We start from the raw sequence: 15,098 nt of genomic DNA, 5'->3' as shown, positions 1-15,098 counted from the left end.
GAGGAAGAAGGTACGGAGCGTCGATGGAGAGGCTCCTGAGATCGGAGTACCAAGGACGTCTGGGCCACGCCGGAGCTACCAGCACGAGCATGCCGCCGTCCTGCTTGAATTTCCGCAGAACCCGAGGAAGCAGGGATATCGGAGGAAACAGATACGCCAGGTGAAACGTCCATGTCACCGACAGCGCGTCCACCAGACTTGCACCTGCGTCTCTTGTCCTTGACCCGTAAACGGGCAATTTGTGATTGTGACGGGAGGCCATCAAGTCCAGCTCCGGCAGTCCCCACCTGTCCACGAGTAGCTGAAACACCTCTGGGTGAAGCGACCATTCCCCGGGATGCACGTCGTGACGGCTGAGGAAGTCCGCCTCCCAATTGAGGACACCGGGGATGAAGACCGCCGAGATCGCTGGAATGTGACCCTCCGCCCAAGACAGGATACGAGACACCTCCGACATCGCTGCCTGACTGCGAGTTCCGCCTTGGTGATTGATATACGCCACCGTGGTGGCGTTGTCGGACTGCACCTGTACCGCCCTTCCGTGAAGAGCGGGGCCGGACGACTGCAGGGCCTTGTATACTGCCCGCAGTTCCAGGATGTTGATGGGGAGAAGTGCTTCTTCCGCTGACCAACGACCCTGAAGCGACAAAGAGCCGGTCACTGCCCCCCAACCCCGGAGACTGGCATCCGTCGTGAGCAGGACCCAGTCCGGGATCCAAAATGGGCGCCCCTCGACCAGATGAGCTGTCTGAAGCCACCAAGCCAAAGATAGCCGAACGTCCGGAGACAACACCAGCACCTGAGAGCGGATCCGGTGAGGTAACCCGTTCCATTCTGATAGAATCAGCCCCTGCAGGGGCCGGGAATGGAACTGGGCAAATTCCACCATGTCGAATGTCGACACCATGGACCCCAGAACTCTCATAGCCGAATGGACCGACAGGCGGCAACGGCTCAGGCAACTGCGTATCCGCAGCTGTAGTGAGGCGACCTTCTCCGGAGTCAGGAAGATCCTTTGCTGACGCGAATCCAGCAGGGCTCCCAAATGAACCATCCGCTGTGATGGAATCAGAGAGGACTTTTTCCAATTTATCAACCACCCGTGTGCTTGCAGGCAAGCGATCGTCAGGTGGAGATGTTGAAGCAGTACCTCCGGGGAGCTCGCCAGCAACAGGAGGTCGTCCAGGTACGGCAGCAGCCGTACATTCTGGTTCCGAAGATGTGCGGCCATGACCGCCATAATCTTCGTGAACACCCTCGGTGCCGTGGAGAGACCAAAGGGTAGCGCCCGGAACTGATAGTGGTGTTGAAGGATAGCGAACCTCAGATACCGCTGGTGTGAAGATGCTATCGGAACATGGAGGTAGGAGTCCTGGATGTCCAGGGACACCATGTAATCCCCCGGTTCCATCGCCAGAATGATGGAACGTAACGTTTCCATCCTGAACTTGGGAACTCTGAGGAATCTGTTCAGAGACTTCAAGTTGAGGATAGGGCGATGAGAACCATTGGGTTTCTGCACCAGAAACAGAGACGAATAATACCCCGTCCCTCGTTGTGATAGAGGAACGGGAACAATGACCCCTGCTTTCAGCAAGGACTCTATAGCCTCCTGAACCTGTAACGCCTTGGTCTTGTCCTGAGAAGGACTTGTGCAGAAAAACTGGTGTGGTGGTCTGTGCCGAAAAGACAGGGCGTACCCCTGGGAGACCACTTCTCGAACCCAGGCATCCGTGGTGGTATTGTGCCAGCACTGGGCAAATAGAAGAAGTCGGCCTCCCACTCTGAGGTCCCCCAGAGGGAGGCCCGTCCCATCAGGCCGCAGGTTTATCTTCCTGCTTGGAAGAAGGGCGCCGAGCACTCCAGGCTTGCTTCTTGGGTTTAGAGGCCGTCTTACTCGCAGACTGTCTCGGGAAGGACTGACCTTTCGCCTTACCCTGAACCCGAAAGGAACGAAAAGCCGAACTCCGAACCTTAGCAGGCAGTGCCGCCGAAGGGAGGAAGGCCGACTTGGATTTAGCCAGGGTGTCCACTATTTTGTCCAAGTCCGGACCAAATAGTAATTCCCCATTGAAAGGTAAGGCCTCCAGACCTTTCTTTGAATCAGAGTCCGCTCTCCAGGACCGCAACCATAAGGATCGGCGGGCAGACACCGCTGCAGCCGATACCCGCGAGGTCAGCAGACTAGCATCTAAAGAAGCTTCTCCAATGTAAGAAGCGGCGTCCCTCATTTGTCCCAACAACGCCCGCTGGACATCCGGAGCGTCGTCCGGGAAGGTATCTTCCAATGCATTGGCCCACCCCTCAATGGCCTTGGCCACCCAGGAAATGGCCATGGACGGTCGGGCCACCGCCCCGGAGAGGGAGTAAATAGACTTTAAGCAAGTCTCAACTTTCCTGTCCGTGGGATCCTTCAGCGAGGATATCGACGGTAATGGTAAGGTGGTGCCCCGAGTTAAACGGGTGACATGGGAATCCACCGCCGGTGGAGTTTCCCATTTTTTACAATGTGCCTCAGGGAAGGGGTAATTAGAAGTCAACCGCTTCTGAGGAAGGAATCTCTTACTGGGCGCCTGCCAAGCTACCGCCATATGATCTGTCAACTGATCCGACAGGGGAAACACCGCAGAAGCCACCTTAGTTTTTTTGAAACTAGGAAACTTCGCAGACGACAGACGGTCCGCAATAGACACCAGCACTTGAGAAAACATCGCCCACGGTGGTTCCTGCGCCAGAGAAGGTCTGGATGGGCCAGGAGCCACCTGGCATCGACTACACAGGCCATCCTGTGACAAATCCTCCCTATCTACTCCTGCAGAACAGCGTCCGCAGGAGGCCAACACCGGAGCCACTGAGCACTCAACCTCCTCGTCTGACATTTCAGAATATATTATATATCTGGCACCAGGGTAGAAGTAAAACGCACTCACCGGTGTGCTGAACAACAGCCCACAATATGGCACTGAGTAGCACACAACTGTATGTGACGGACCTCACAAATACGTGATCTATATAAGTGAGGTCAGTAGAAACGCCCCTCCCCCACACACCTGCAGGGCTTGTAGGAGAAGTCAAGGGATAGGTATAAGCTGACAGTAAGCGGAAAATAAGCACAGACAGGCAGCACTAGCAAAAGTCACATACCATGCAGGAAGATATACTCACTGCACCTTTACACTACAATCAACCTGCCCAGATTCAGTGTCTGGGAGGGCTATAGTGCTGTGTACGCTGTCCTTAATCAGGGGAGAGGTACACAGGGGGACCGGTCCGCGTGCTCCCTGAGATCTGCGCTGCCACTGGGAAAATGGCCGCTGGAGACCTCAGAGGAGGAGTGGCCGTGTAACTGCAGCTCAGCGACGCCAGACTGCGTGCTGAAAGGCGCGCTGAGCTGAGGGGAGGAGCCGCTGAACAGGGAAGGCTTCCTCCCCTGGCTGGCCATAACCCCAGGGATGCTGGCTTCCCGCTTGCCCCTTTATCCCTGGTGGTCTAGTGGTCCCACGGGTTATGGGGGGGGCCCGCCGCCACTGCCAGCAGCCTCCGGTCTGTCCCCGGACCGGAGGCTAAAGGACTGCATTTAAGGCATTCCGCGCGCCGCCGCTAGCCAGCGACGCGCGGCTTACCTGAATCCCCGGCGACTCCGGCAGCAGTCCTGGGAGGTAGACAGAGTCCGGCTAGTACGGACTCTGCCCTCCCGCCGCGATCCCCAGATCAGTACTGGCGTCGCGGCGCCAGTCGGGGATCAGAGCGGCAGCGTGGGCGTCTGTACAGACAGCCCTTCGCTGCCGTCTGTAGTAAAAATAGATTAAAAATAAATAAAATTTAACTTAAAATAAAAAGCTTCTGGGGGCTGCTCCTGCAGCCCCCCTGCGCGGTGACCGACTCCGGCCGGGCACCAGCTTACACTGAGGTGCCTGTGGCTCGGGGGCGGGGTATAGAGGAGGACCCCAGTGCATCCTGGGAGCTAAAAGCTTAACTGTGTGGTGCCCATGGATCCTGTTCCAGCTATAACCCCAAGGTCAACCCTGTGGACCCCCTATGGACCCTGAAGTAGAAAGGATAATAACCGCCGAAACATCTAACATTTTTTATCCGGATGTTCCCAAGCTGAAATCAGAAGAGAATACAGTTCTTCTGACATTGGAAAATAAGTAGTTTGTCTTTGTTTCTTTAAAAAGAAAGACTACCGTGCAGGACCCTTGTCCTTCTCCTTTATCTGCCATACCTGGCAGATTGCAGAAGTTAACGCCTCTATCGCTTCGGACACAAGCTCAGGCTCCTCTTGGAGCTCTTCAGGCGAATCTGGAGCATATTCACCCTCTTCTAGAACTGGCATATCCTCCTCCTCCGACTGAGGGTAACAGTCTCTTTTTTTAGACCTGTGGAGAGGGTCCCGTTGCCGTGGCATGGGAAGGAGCCATGGCTTTTGTGATCCCTTCCATTGATTTAGCTAAGGACCTTGCCCATGCCGGTTCCTCTAGAGTAGCTGACCTGGAAGCCTCTCTCTCCTTTCGAGAAGCCTCCAGCTCAGCAGAGAGATGCGACCAAGGCGGAGGATCTGACATCCGTGAAGCTTGTTGTGTCACACAAAAGGGAGTTAGATGACTGCCCCTGTGTAAACTTCTCAGCACACTTTGTGCAGGTAAATGACTTCTGAGACACCTGAGAGCCCCCTTCCAGCCATGGAACATACAGACTCCTCACAAACAACAGTAAAGTGTAGTGGAAAAGGACAGGTAGAGACTGAGATATGTTTAGAGGCAGGAGAGAAGGGTTTAGATGAGGAGTATCACCCTTGCTCTAATTGCGCTCCTAGAAGTGCTAAAAAACGCTGACCGTTAATAACAAGCAACCACTGTAGTGAAAGTATTTACTTCCTGCCATAAATGCTCTCCTGACAAGCCTAAACTCCACTGTCCACTTACAGGTTTATCAGTCTCATGCAGCAGCTTTTTGCTTATTGCAGCAGTCAGTGTCCTCCGTGTAATGGCAGCCAACACGCTTCAGAGAAGCGCTGAGGCCGCTGGGAGGAAGGAGCAGGACTCCGGAACTAGGCTCCGCCCCCCCCCCCCCCCACTATGGCGCCTAACCTGAACTGTGAAGCGCGCTATGTGAGAGAGACCTCAAACAGAGAATGATGCCGTTTGGCTGCCCTGTTACTCAGAGCAGCCTGCTGCTATAAAACACCGCCAATGAACCTGGCTACCCTGCTAGTCGGGGAGTCAGGTTATACTCACGTAACTGCCTCTGCTGCCGGTGGCGATTTGACTAGTGGATGGCCTCAATGTGCGCTGCATGCAGCGGTATGCAGAACCTACTTTGTAGAGACAGTGGTCTCTGTAGTCGGGGACCCCAGGCGAACTGCGAGCAGTTGCGAGTGGGTCCCCCAGGCAGCTCCAACGATGCAGACAGGCAGTGGTAGCCGCTGCCTGTCCTCTTTCATTCATTTCTTCAGCGCAGCAGTGCTACTATAAAACTAAAGACATAACCCTTAGAAGACCAGCTCCACTCAGGCACAAACTAAGACTGAGCTTGGAGGGGGCTATAGAGGGGGAGGAGCTAGTCACATTTTTAAAATGTAAAGTGCCAGCTCCCACTTGGCACACGTTTATAAGACTCCAGTGTCGCAATGGGTAAATATGAGCACAGCCGTACAGGGAGACGGCATATGGCAGCATTTCGCCCCTAACTGAAATGACCCCATAGTGTTCTATGTCACTTTATCATACAGAGTAATGGTGCATACACACGGTCAGATGAACGATAAACGGTGAACGATTTAAGGATTTTAGACTGTATTAAAATTAATGGAATCGTCCAAATCTGACTGCAAACACATCAGATGTCAGATATCGTTATCTGACAAGCGGGAGCGCACATCGTTCATCGTTACAGGCCCACATGTCAGATTTTCTTTCAGACATGAACGATTTTTAAAATCGTTATCGTTCAGATCTGACAGAAAATCTGACCATGTGTATGCACCATAAGAGGGGGATAGACATGATTAGGTCACGTTTCCGTGACTAGTCTATATTACAGTCTTATGGTGGGTACACACTAGACTATGTGCGCACGATGCAATATCGTGAGCAATTTACCTTGAACTCTCCCCGGCATTCCAAAACACGATATGGTGCTAAAAAGTGTCCAATCTAACCAACGACCTATCGTGCGTCCTTAACGATTTCCAGTGTGTCGTGTACGAGATTGGCAGGTCTTGTCTGAAGATGCGATGTACGACCCGGGGTACGCACATCGGCATCGTGATTGTGAGTGGACACTCTCGATTTGGACATATTTTATACGATTTGTCGTTCCGATGTGCCGAAATCGGGCGGATCGTGGAAAATATTGTCTAATCTAGTGTGTACGCACCTTAAGCTTCAATACTTTTGCAACCGGGAAGACAAATGGGTCTGCATTAAACTCAGCAGGCATCACGGGGCTGTTTACACCCCACAAAACATTACATAAGACAGACGATGGTTGTTTCAGGGAGGTGTTCAAAAATTCCACCTTCCTTCCTCACATTTATCCAGTGGCCACGCACGGGTCCTGCAGTTATAAAGCCAGCGGCTACTCTGTTAGCAGCGTAAGCTTGACGCTCAGAATAACAAGAGATATGGTAAGAACTTACCTTTGTTATCTCTGTTTCTACGAAGTCCATAGGGTCCACAGGGTGACCTTGGGGTATAGCTGGATCCTGGATCCTCGGGCACCACGGAGTTAAAGCTTTTAGCTGCTCCCAGGATGCACTTGGGTCCAACCTCCCCTATACCCCGCCCCCGAGCCACAGGCACCTCAGTTGGTAAGCAGCCCAGGCCGGAGGAGGAGACGAAACAGAGAGAAGGAAGACTGGAACACACAAGAACCATACTCACAGAAATGGGAGACGGAAAACCGGTGACCAGTCACAGAGCCCATATGAAGCCAGGTGCGTCAGGGCGGGTGCCCTGTGGACCCTATGGACTTCGTAGAAACAGAGATAACAAAGGTAAGTTCTTACCATATCTCTTGTTTTCTACTTCAGGGTCCATAGGGGTCCACAGGGTGACCTTGGGGATGTCCCAAAGCAGTCCAACTAAGGGCGGGACGCTCCTGTGCTGATAGGAGAACCCGGCGCCCAAAGGATGCATCCTGAGAGGCAAAGGTGTCAAACGCATAGAACCTCAAAAAGGTCTGAATGGAAGACCAGGTGGCCGCCTTACAGAGCTGAACAGCAGAGGCGCCACGGCTAGCAGCCCAAGAAGGGCCCACGGACCGAGTGGAATGAGCCTTAACAGAGGCTGGAACAGGTAAACCCTCCTGCATATAAGCCTCAATAATAACAGAACGAAGCCAACGGGCTAGAGTCTGTTTGTTGGCAGGCCAACCCCTCTTGTGAAAACCAAAGAGGATAAACAAAGAATCCGACTTCCTCACAGAACTAGTCCGGTCCACATAAACCTGGAGTGCCCTTACAACGTCTAAGGAAGTCTCCCCAGCCGAAAGATCAGGTGACTGAAAGGCTGGTACAACAATTTCCTGATTAATGTGGAACCTGGAAACCACCTTAGGCAGGAAATCAGGACGAGTGCGAAGCACCGCTCTGTCCTGATGAAAAATCAGAAAAGGGGGACGACAAGAAAGCGCCCCCAAATCTGAAACCCTCCTGGCAGAAGCAATTGCCAAGAGGAAAACAGTTTTAAAAGTTAGCCACTTGAGCTCCACTGACTCCAAGGGCTCAAAAGGAGGACCCTGTAAGGCCCTAAGAACCACCGCCAAATCCCACGGGGCCACAGGTGGCACAAAGGGAGGCTGGATTCTCAAAACACCCTGGAAAAAGGTGTGTACGTCCGGCATAGCAGCGATCCTGCGCTGGAACCACACCGACAGACCAGACACGTGTACCTTCAGTGAAGAAAGACGTAATCCTAAGTCCAAACCGGACTGAAGGAAAGCCAGAATACGCGAAACTCGGAACACCTGGGGATCATAGTTTCTGGCCTCACACCACTGAAAGTAAGTGTGCCACACTCTGTGATAGATCCTCGCGGAAGCAGGCTTGCGCGCCCTCAGCATGGTGGTAATAACGGAGCTAGAAAAGCCCCGAGACCTCAGGACGGCTGTCTCAAGAGCCACGCCGTCAAAGATAGTCGACCCAGATCCGGGTGAAGACAGGGCCCCTGAGACAACAGGTCCCGCCGTTGAGGTAGGAGGTACGGAGCGTCGATGGACAGGCTCCGCAGATCGGAGTACCACGGCCTTCTGGGCCACGCTGGGGCCACCAGGATCAGTGTGCCTCCGTCCTGTTTGAACTTGCGCAGGACCCGAGGCAGCAGAGATATCGGAGGGAACAAGTAAGCCAGTTGAAACAGCCATTTCACCGACAGCGCGTCCATCAGACTTGCGCCTGCGTCCCTTGTCCTTGACCCGTACACAGGCAGCTTGTGATTGTAACGGGACGCCATCAGGTCCAGCTCTGGCAGCCCCCACTTGTCCACGAGTAGTTGGAATACCTCTGGATGAAGCGACCATTCCTATGGATTCACATCGTAACGGCTGAGGAAGTCTGCCTCCCAATTGAGGACTCCTGGGATGAAAACTGCCGAGAGAGCTGGAAGATAGCGCTCCGCCCCAGCCAGGACGCGGGACACCTCCGACATCGCAGCTCGACTGCGAGTCCCTCCCTGGTGATTGATGTACGCCACCGTGGTGGCGTTGTCTGACTGCACCTGAACGGCCCTTCCGTGAAGAGCGGTGCCGGACGACTGCAGGGCTCTGTATACTGCCCGCAGTTCCAGGATGTTGATGGGAAGAATCGCTTCCTCCGCCGACCAACGACCCTGAAGTGACAAGGAGCCTGTCACCGCCCCCCAACCCCGGAGACTGGCATCTGTCGTGAGCAGAACCCATTCCGGGATCCAAAAGGGGCGCCCCTCCAGGAGATGCGCTGTCTGCAGCCACCAGGCTAGGGACAGACGCACCTCCGAGGACAACACCAGCATCTGAGAGCGGATCCTGTGTGGCAATCTGTTCCATTCTGAAAGAATCAGCCCCTGCAGGGGCCTGGAATGGAACTGGGCAAACTCCACCATGTCGAATGCCGACACCATGGACCCCAAAACTCTCATCGCTGAGTGCACCGACACTCTGCCACTGCTCAGACAACTGTGAATCCGCAGCTGTAAGGAGGAGACCTTCTCCGGAGTCAGAAAAATCCGTTGCTGACGAGAGTCCAGCAGGGCCCCCAAATGAACCATCCGTTGTGATGGGATGAGGGAGGATTTCTTCCAGTTGATCAACCAGCCGTGCGCCTGTAGACAAGCGACCGTCAGGTGGAGATGCTGGATCAGTACCTCCGGGGAGCTTGCCAGCAAGAGGAGGTCGTCTAGATACGGTAGCAACCGTATCCCCTGGCTCCGAAGGTGAGCCGCCATGACCGCCATCACCTTGGTAAATACCCTTGGTGCCGTGGAGAGACCAAAGGGTAGAGCCCTGAATTGGTAGTGGTTGTGGAGAATAGCAAACCGCAGAAACCGTTGGTGCGATGTTGCTATAGGCACATGGAGGTAGGCGTCCTGGATATCCAGGGAGACCATATAATCCCCCGGTTCCATCGCCAGTATGATGGAACGCAAAGTTTCCATCCTGAATTTGGGAACCCTGAGAAACCTGTTCAGGGACTTCAAATTGAGGATGGGGCGATGAGAGCCATTGGGTTTCTGCACCAGAAACAGCGTAGAGTAATACCCCATCCCACGTTGAGACTGTGGTACGGGTATAATGACCCCCGCCGTCAGCAAGGCCTCTATGGCTTCCTGAACCTGCAAGGCCTTGGTTTTGTCCTGAGAAGGACTTGTGCAAAAAAACTGGCAAGGCGGCCTGTGCCGAAAAGACAGGGCGTACCCCTGGGAGACCACTTCTCGCACCCAGGCATCCGTGGTTGTATTGTGCCAGCACTGGGCGAATTGAAGAAGTCGGCCTCCCACTCTGGGGTCCCCCAGAGGGAGGCCCGTCCCATCACGCAGAAGGCTTATCTTCTGGCTTGGAAGAAGGGCGCCTAGCACTCCAGGCTTGCTTCTATGGCTTTGAGGCGGTCTTGGGTGCGGACTGCCTCGGGAAGGACTGACCCTTTGCCTTGCCCTGAACCCGAAAGGAACGAAACGCCGAGCTCCGGACCTTAGCAGGTGTAGTAGCTGAAGGGAGGAAGGCTGACTTGGATTTTGCCAGGGTATCTACTATTTTGTCCAGGTCCGGACCAAATAGTAATTCCCCATTAAAAGGTAAGGCCTCCAAGCCTTTCTTTGAATCCGCGTCTGCTCTCCAAGACCGCAACCACAAGGATCTACGAGCAGACACTGCTGCCGCCGAAACCCTAGAGGTCAACAGGCTAGCATCCAAAGATGCTTCTCCAATGTAGGAGGCGGCATCTCTCATCTGTCCTAACAACGCCCTCTGGACGTCCGGAGATTCATCCGTAAACGTGTCCTCCAAGGCGTTGGCCCACCCCTCAATGGCCTTGGCCACCCAGGAGATGGCCATGGACGGCCGGGCTACAGCCCCTGAGAGAGAATAAATAGACTTTAGACAAGTCTCCACCTTCCTGTCCGTAGGATCCTTCAGCGAGGATATAGATGGCAATGGCAAAGTAGCACTCCTGATGAGGCGTGTTACATGGGAATCGACTGCAGGCGGAGTTTCCCATTTCTTACAATGCGCTTCCGGGAATGGATAATTGGACGCCAAGCGTTTCTGTGGCAGGAAACGCTTACTGGGCGTCTGCCAGGCCACCGCCATGTGATCAGTCAACTGATCAGACAAGGGGAACGCTGTAGAAGTAACCTTAGCTTTTTTAAAACTAGGATACCTTGACTTGGGAGCGGGTGCCTCATCCTCAATCAGAATAGCCCGCACCGCCTTAACCAGAGCCCGCACATTGATGAAAGACTTAGTGTCTACCTCCTGGACTGAGGCATCTGAGGCTGAGTCATCCTGTACCTCACCATCATCCGAGAACCCCTCAGAATCCGAAAGATGCGCAGCCTGTGCCATGACTGAGCGTTTAGACGCCCTGGAGGGCACGTCACTGCGCAACATCGACTGAAAAGCCGAAGATGCTGCCGCCAAATCTTGGACAGTGTGGGAAAGCGCATCCACCCAGGGTGGAGGAGCTGTCACAGGAGCCTGAAACGGCACCACAGCCGGCTGTGCCACAGGGGTGGACTGAATATACATTGGCAACCCCGCATAGGGACCAACAGGCTGAGACCCCGGGGGAGTCTGCAATAATTGTGGGACACCCGGGGAATGGGGGATGGCAGGCTGGGGCAACGCCCTAGTAGGGGGGCAGTCGGGACCGACAGACGGTCCGCGATGGACACCAGCACCTGGGAAAACATCGCCCATGGTGGCTCCTGCGAAATGGGAGGTTTAGACATACCAGGGACCGCCTGGCACCGTCCGCACAGGCCTTCCTGTGACAAATCCTCCCTATCCACTCCTGCAGAACAGCGCCTGCAGGAGAACAATGCTGGAGCCCCGGAGTGCTCAATCTCCTCCTCAGACATGACTTAGGAAGAAAACGTGCGCACTCACCAGTGTGCTGAACAACAGCCCACAATATGGCACCGTGTAGCACACAACTGTATGTGACGGACCTCACAAATATGTGATCTATATAGGTGAGGTCAGTAGAAACACCCTTCCCCCGCACACCTGTAGGGCTTGTAGGAGAAGGAAAGGGATAGGTACAGGCTGACAGTAAGTAGAAAAAAGACACAGACAGGCAGCACTAGCAAAAGTCACATACCATGCAGGAAGATATACTCACTGCACCTTTCCACTACAATCAACCTCCCAGATTCAGTGTCTGGGAGGGCTATAGCGCTGTGTACACTGTCCTTGTCGGGGGAGAGGTACACAGGGGGACCGGTCCGCGTGCTCCCTGAGAGTATCCACGCTGCCAGTAAGAAAATGGCCGCTGGAGACCTCAGAGGAGGAGTGGCCGAGTAGCTGCAGCTCAGCGACGCCAGACTCCGAGCTGAAAGGCGCGCTGAGCTGAGGGGAGGAGCCGCTGACAGGGAAGGCTTCCTCCCCTGGCTAGCATATTTAACCCCCAAGGTTGCGGCATCCCGCTTGCCGCTTAATTACCCTGGTGGTCTAGTGGTCTGGCGGGGTATGCCTCCGATGGAGGGGGGGTCCGCCGCCACCGCTAGCGCCCCCGGTCTGTCCCCTAGACCGGGGGCATGGGACTGCATATGAAAGGCATTACCCGCGCACCGCCACTAATCAGCGGTGCGCGGCTTACCTGATCTCCCCGGCGTCTTCCGGCAGCAGTCCCGGGGGAAACCAGAGTCCGGCTAGTACAGACTCTGGCTTCCCCCGCCGCGATCCCCAGTTCAGTGCTGGCGTCGCGGCGCCAGCAGGGAGAAGGAGCGGCAGCGTGGGCGTCTTACAGACAGCCCAGCGCTGCCGCTCTGGAGAAAAAAAAAAAAAAAACTAATGTAAAAATAAATTTAACCTAGTTAAATAAAAAGCTTTAGGGGGCTGCTCCTGCAGCCCCCCCTGCAGGGTGACCCGACTCCGGCCGGGCACCATCTAAAACTGAGGTGCCTGTGGCTCGGGGGCGGGGTATAGGGGAGGTTGGACCCAAGTGCATCCTGGGAGCAGCTAAAAGCTTTAACTCCGTGGTGCCCGAGGATCCAGCTATACCCCAAGGTCACCCTGTGGACCCCTATGGACCCTGAAGTAGAAAAAGGATAACGGCAGGCAAGGATTTGTAGGGAGTGTTTAGGAGATTGGCGTAGCAGGCTGCTGGTGACAATCTATTCAGGAAGATCATGGAGACGGTGGAAGCAATGCAGGAAGCAATCAGGTTTGACCTGATCACAAAGAAGGGTGACCACTACCTTCAATGAGTATTTTGTATGAAAGAGCTAATAATATAATAAAGACTGAATATATATATATATATATATATATATATTATATACAGAAAGTGGTATAATTATCACAATACACATTTTTAATGTGGTTGTGATGAGATAATAACCAGTCCATTTTCATATCAAAAATTAACATTTTCAATTGAATTTACAAAATTTCCCTTGCCGAAGAGTTATGGTGCGTACACACTGTCAGATATAACAGGACGATAAGAACAATAATGATATATCGTTATCGATCATATCGTCCTGTTTTTGGGCCCTTCCAACCCCCAAACGATAGTTGAGGCGCGGGCACGGATAGTCGATATCGATCATCGCCCATGCATGCAGGCCAACCTGGTCGGTATCGACCAGGTTTGCCTGGTTACCATAGGGACCCGCAATCAACAATCGTTATAGACGTTTGGGAGTTGGTGCATGTGTTGGATGTTCGATATCGAACATCCAGCATATGAGGGACGACCAGACAGCGATATCTGATCGTTGTATGACCGCTCCGCGTGTATGGAGCTTTAGAAGTAATGTGATAGCATACAATGCCACTTAGCTTTTGGGTACAAATGTAGCAGGGGGTAGCTTCTGTGATTGCAAATGCAGCAGGGGGTGTCATACAGGGGGTGTGTCATACACCTCCTCCTGCATTTGCATATTAGCAAGGACAGAATTACAAAGCTGCCTGCGTCCATCTTTGCAATTCTGTCCTAAACTGTATCACCCCCTAAATTTATTAAATTTAAGTAAGGTGAATTTACATGTCAGACAAAATCTCCGGCTAGTACATACATATATACAGTATTCGAAACAACTTTTATACAGTTTATTTATCAAAAAGAAGCAGATAGGTTAATAATACATTTCTTATTTGTCTTACAACAAAGTGTGGGGGACAGGGAAATAATATTTAGAAAAGTGGAAAAATTGTGTTGACTTTGATCCCCTACCAATAAGCACGGCCAGCAAATCAATAAGAACATATTAACACGCTCATCTCACCTGTCCCGTCATATCGAACGCATTCGAGGCGCCACTACTGTAATCTGGAAATGGATTAGGAAAATTTCTGACGTCCATGGTTCAGGAAAACTAAGAAGAAAGCAACGGCAATTACACCATCAGCAAAAGAAAAAGCCTTTTGTCTAATACTCTCCGCCTACATAAGTATTCTACGGGCTGAATCAGTATGCGGCCTATGAATATGGTAGGAACACAACTGAGGCGCTGCCTGACTTAAGGCCCGTCTCCATTTTTTTTTTACCATCTTCCCTCTGTTGCTTTTTAGAAGCGCAGCTACAAATCAGCAGACATTATACTAAGGGGTCCAACTTTCACTGCTCAGCCCGGAACCTGGGAGCTGCCAGAGTGCTGAATGGCCCCTACTGATAAATTCATTGCTGATTACCTCCATGTGATCATACATAGAAATAAGATGCACAGTTGTGCGGGACTCGGTTATAAGTGTAAATATTAGAAAATATACTCAGAAAGGTATATATGTATGTATGGGATGTAGGTAGTACGTCGACGCACGGGAGAAGCCGTCTGACGGAATCCCGACGTCAAAATCCCGACTTAGGGCCGTATTCAGTTAGGTGTGAAAAGCCATTTTCGGCGATAAAGTATCGCGAGTGAAGTCATTTCGCCATGCGAAAAGTTTCCTCTGTATTAATTTCCGGAGACTTTTCGCCGGTGCGGAAACTTAATGCAATGGAACCGGCGAAAAAGTTTAGCCTATGAATAGGTGTCGAAAAACAGTGCAGAATTGGGGTTTTGGGGTGCAAACGTCCAGAAACCACCCAGCACCCTTGGGACAGTCCCCCAAAGGTAAACTGTGTTAAAAAGTTTAAAATAAACTTAACACTCCATAAAAGCTCTTTCATTTTTGGGGCAAAAATACCAAAGTTGGGGGACAAACTTAAAAACTAGCGAAATAGACTCCAGGGGGGTCCCCAAGTATGCGGCAGGTGTTTTTAAGTTTGCAGGTGTTTGCGGCAGGTGGATTTTTTAATGGTTTTTAAAACGTCACTTTAGCAACTTTAAAATATCCTTGCACCCATTTTCATGTACCCCAAATTTGCTGGGACTACTTATTTTCTGCAAAAAACCTGCTAAAAGCTATTCTTCACCACTTGTGCAAGTACGCTAATTAGCAGCTACTGAGAGCATTTA

At 52.5% G+C, this 15,098-nt stretch overlaps 1 protein-coding gene across 4 annotated transcripts in view; it reads right to left on the bottom strand.

Annotated features, from left to right (window-relative positions):
- Window positions 1–15,098, bottom strand: part of LANCL1 (LanC like glutathione S-transferase 1) — a 119,816-nt gene that overhangs the window by 32,191 nt on the left and 72,527 nt on the right. For all 4 annotated transcript variants that reach the window (XM_088474087.1, XM_088474086.1, XM_088474089.1 and 1 more), the window contains one exon: window positions 13,926–14,015. In XM_088474087.1, the coding sequence (XP_088330213.1) occupies window positions 13,926–14,003 (78 nt within the window). In that variant the 5' untranslated portion in view covers window positions 14,004–14,015. The remainder of the gene's footprint in view (window positions 1–13,925; window positions 14,016–15,098) is intronic.

Source organism: Taudactylus pleione, unplaced genomic scaffold (genome assembly GCF_031769625.1).
Source record: "Taudactylus pleione unplaced genomic scaffold, aTauple2 ptg000147l, whole genome shotgun sequence".
Lineage (NCBI taxonomy): Eukaryota > Metazoa > Chordata > Amphibia > Anura > Myobatrachidae > Taudactylus > Taudactylus pleione.
Note: the sequence above shows the minus strand (reverse complement) of the source record. Positions and strands in the feature narration are given on the sequence as shown.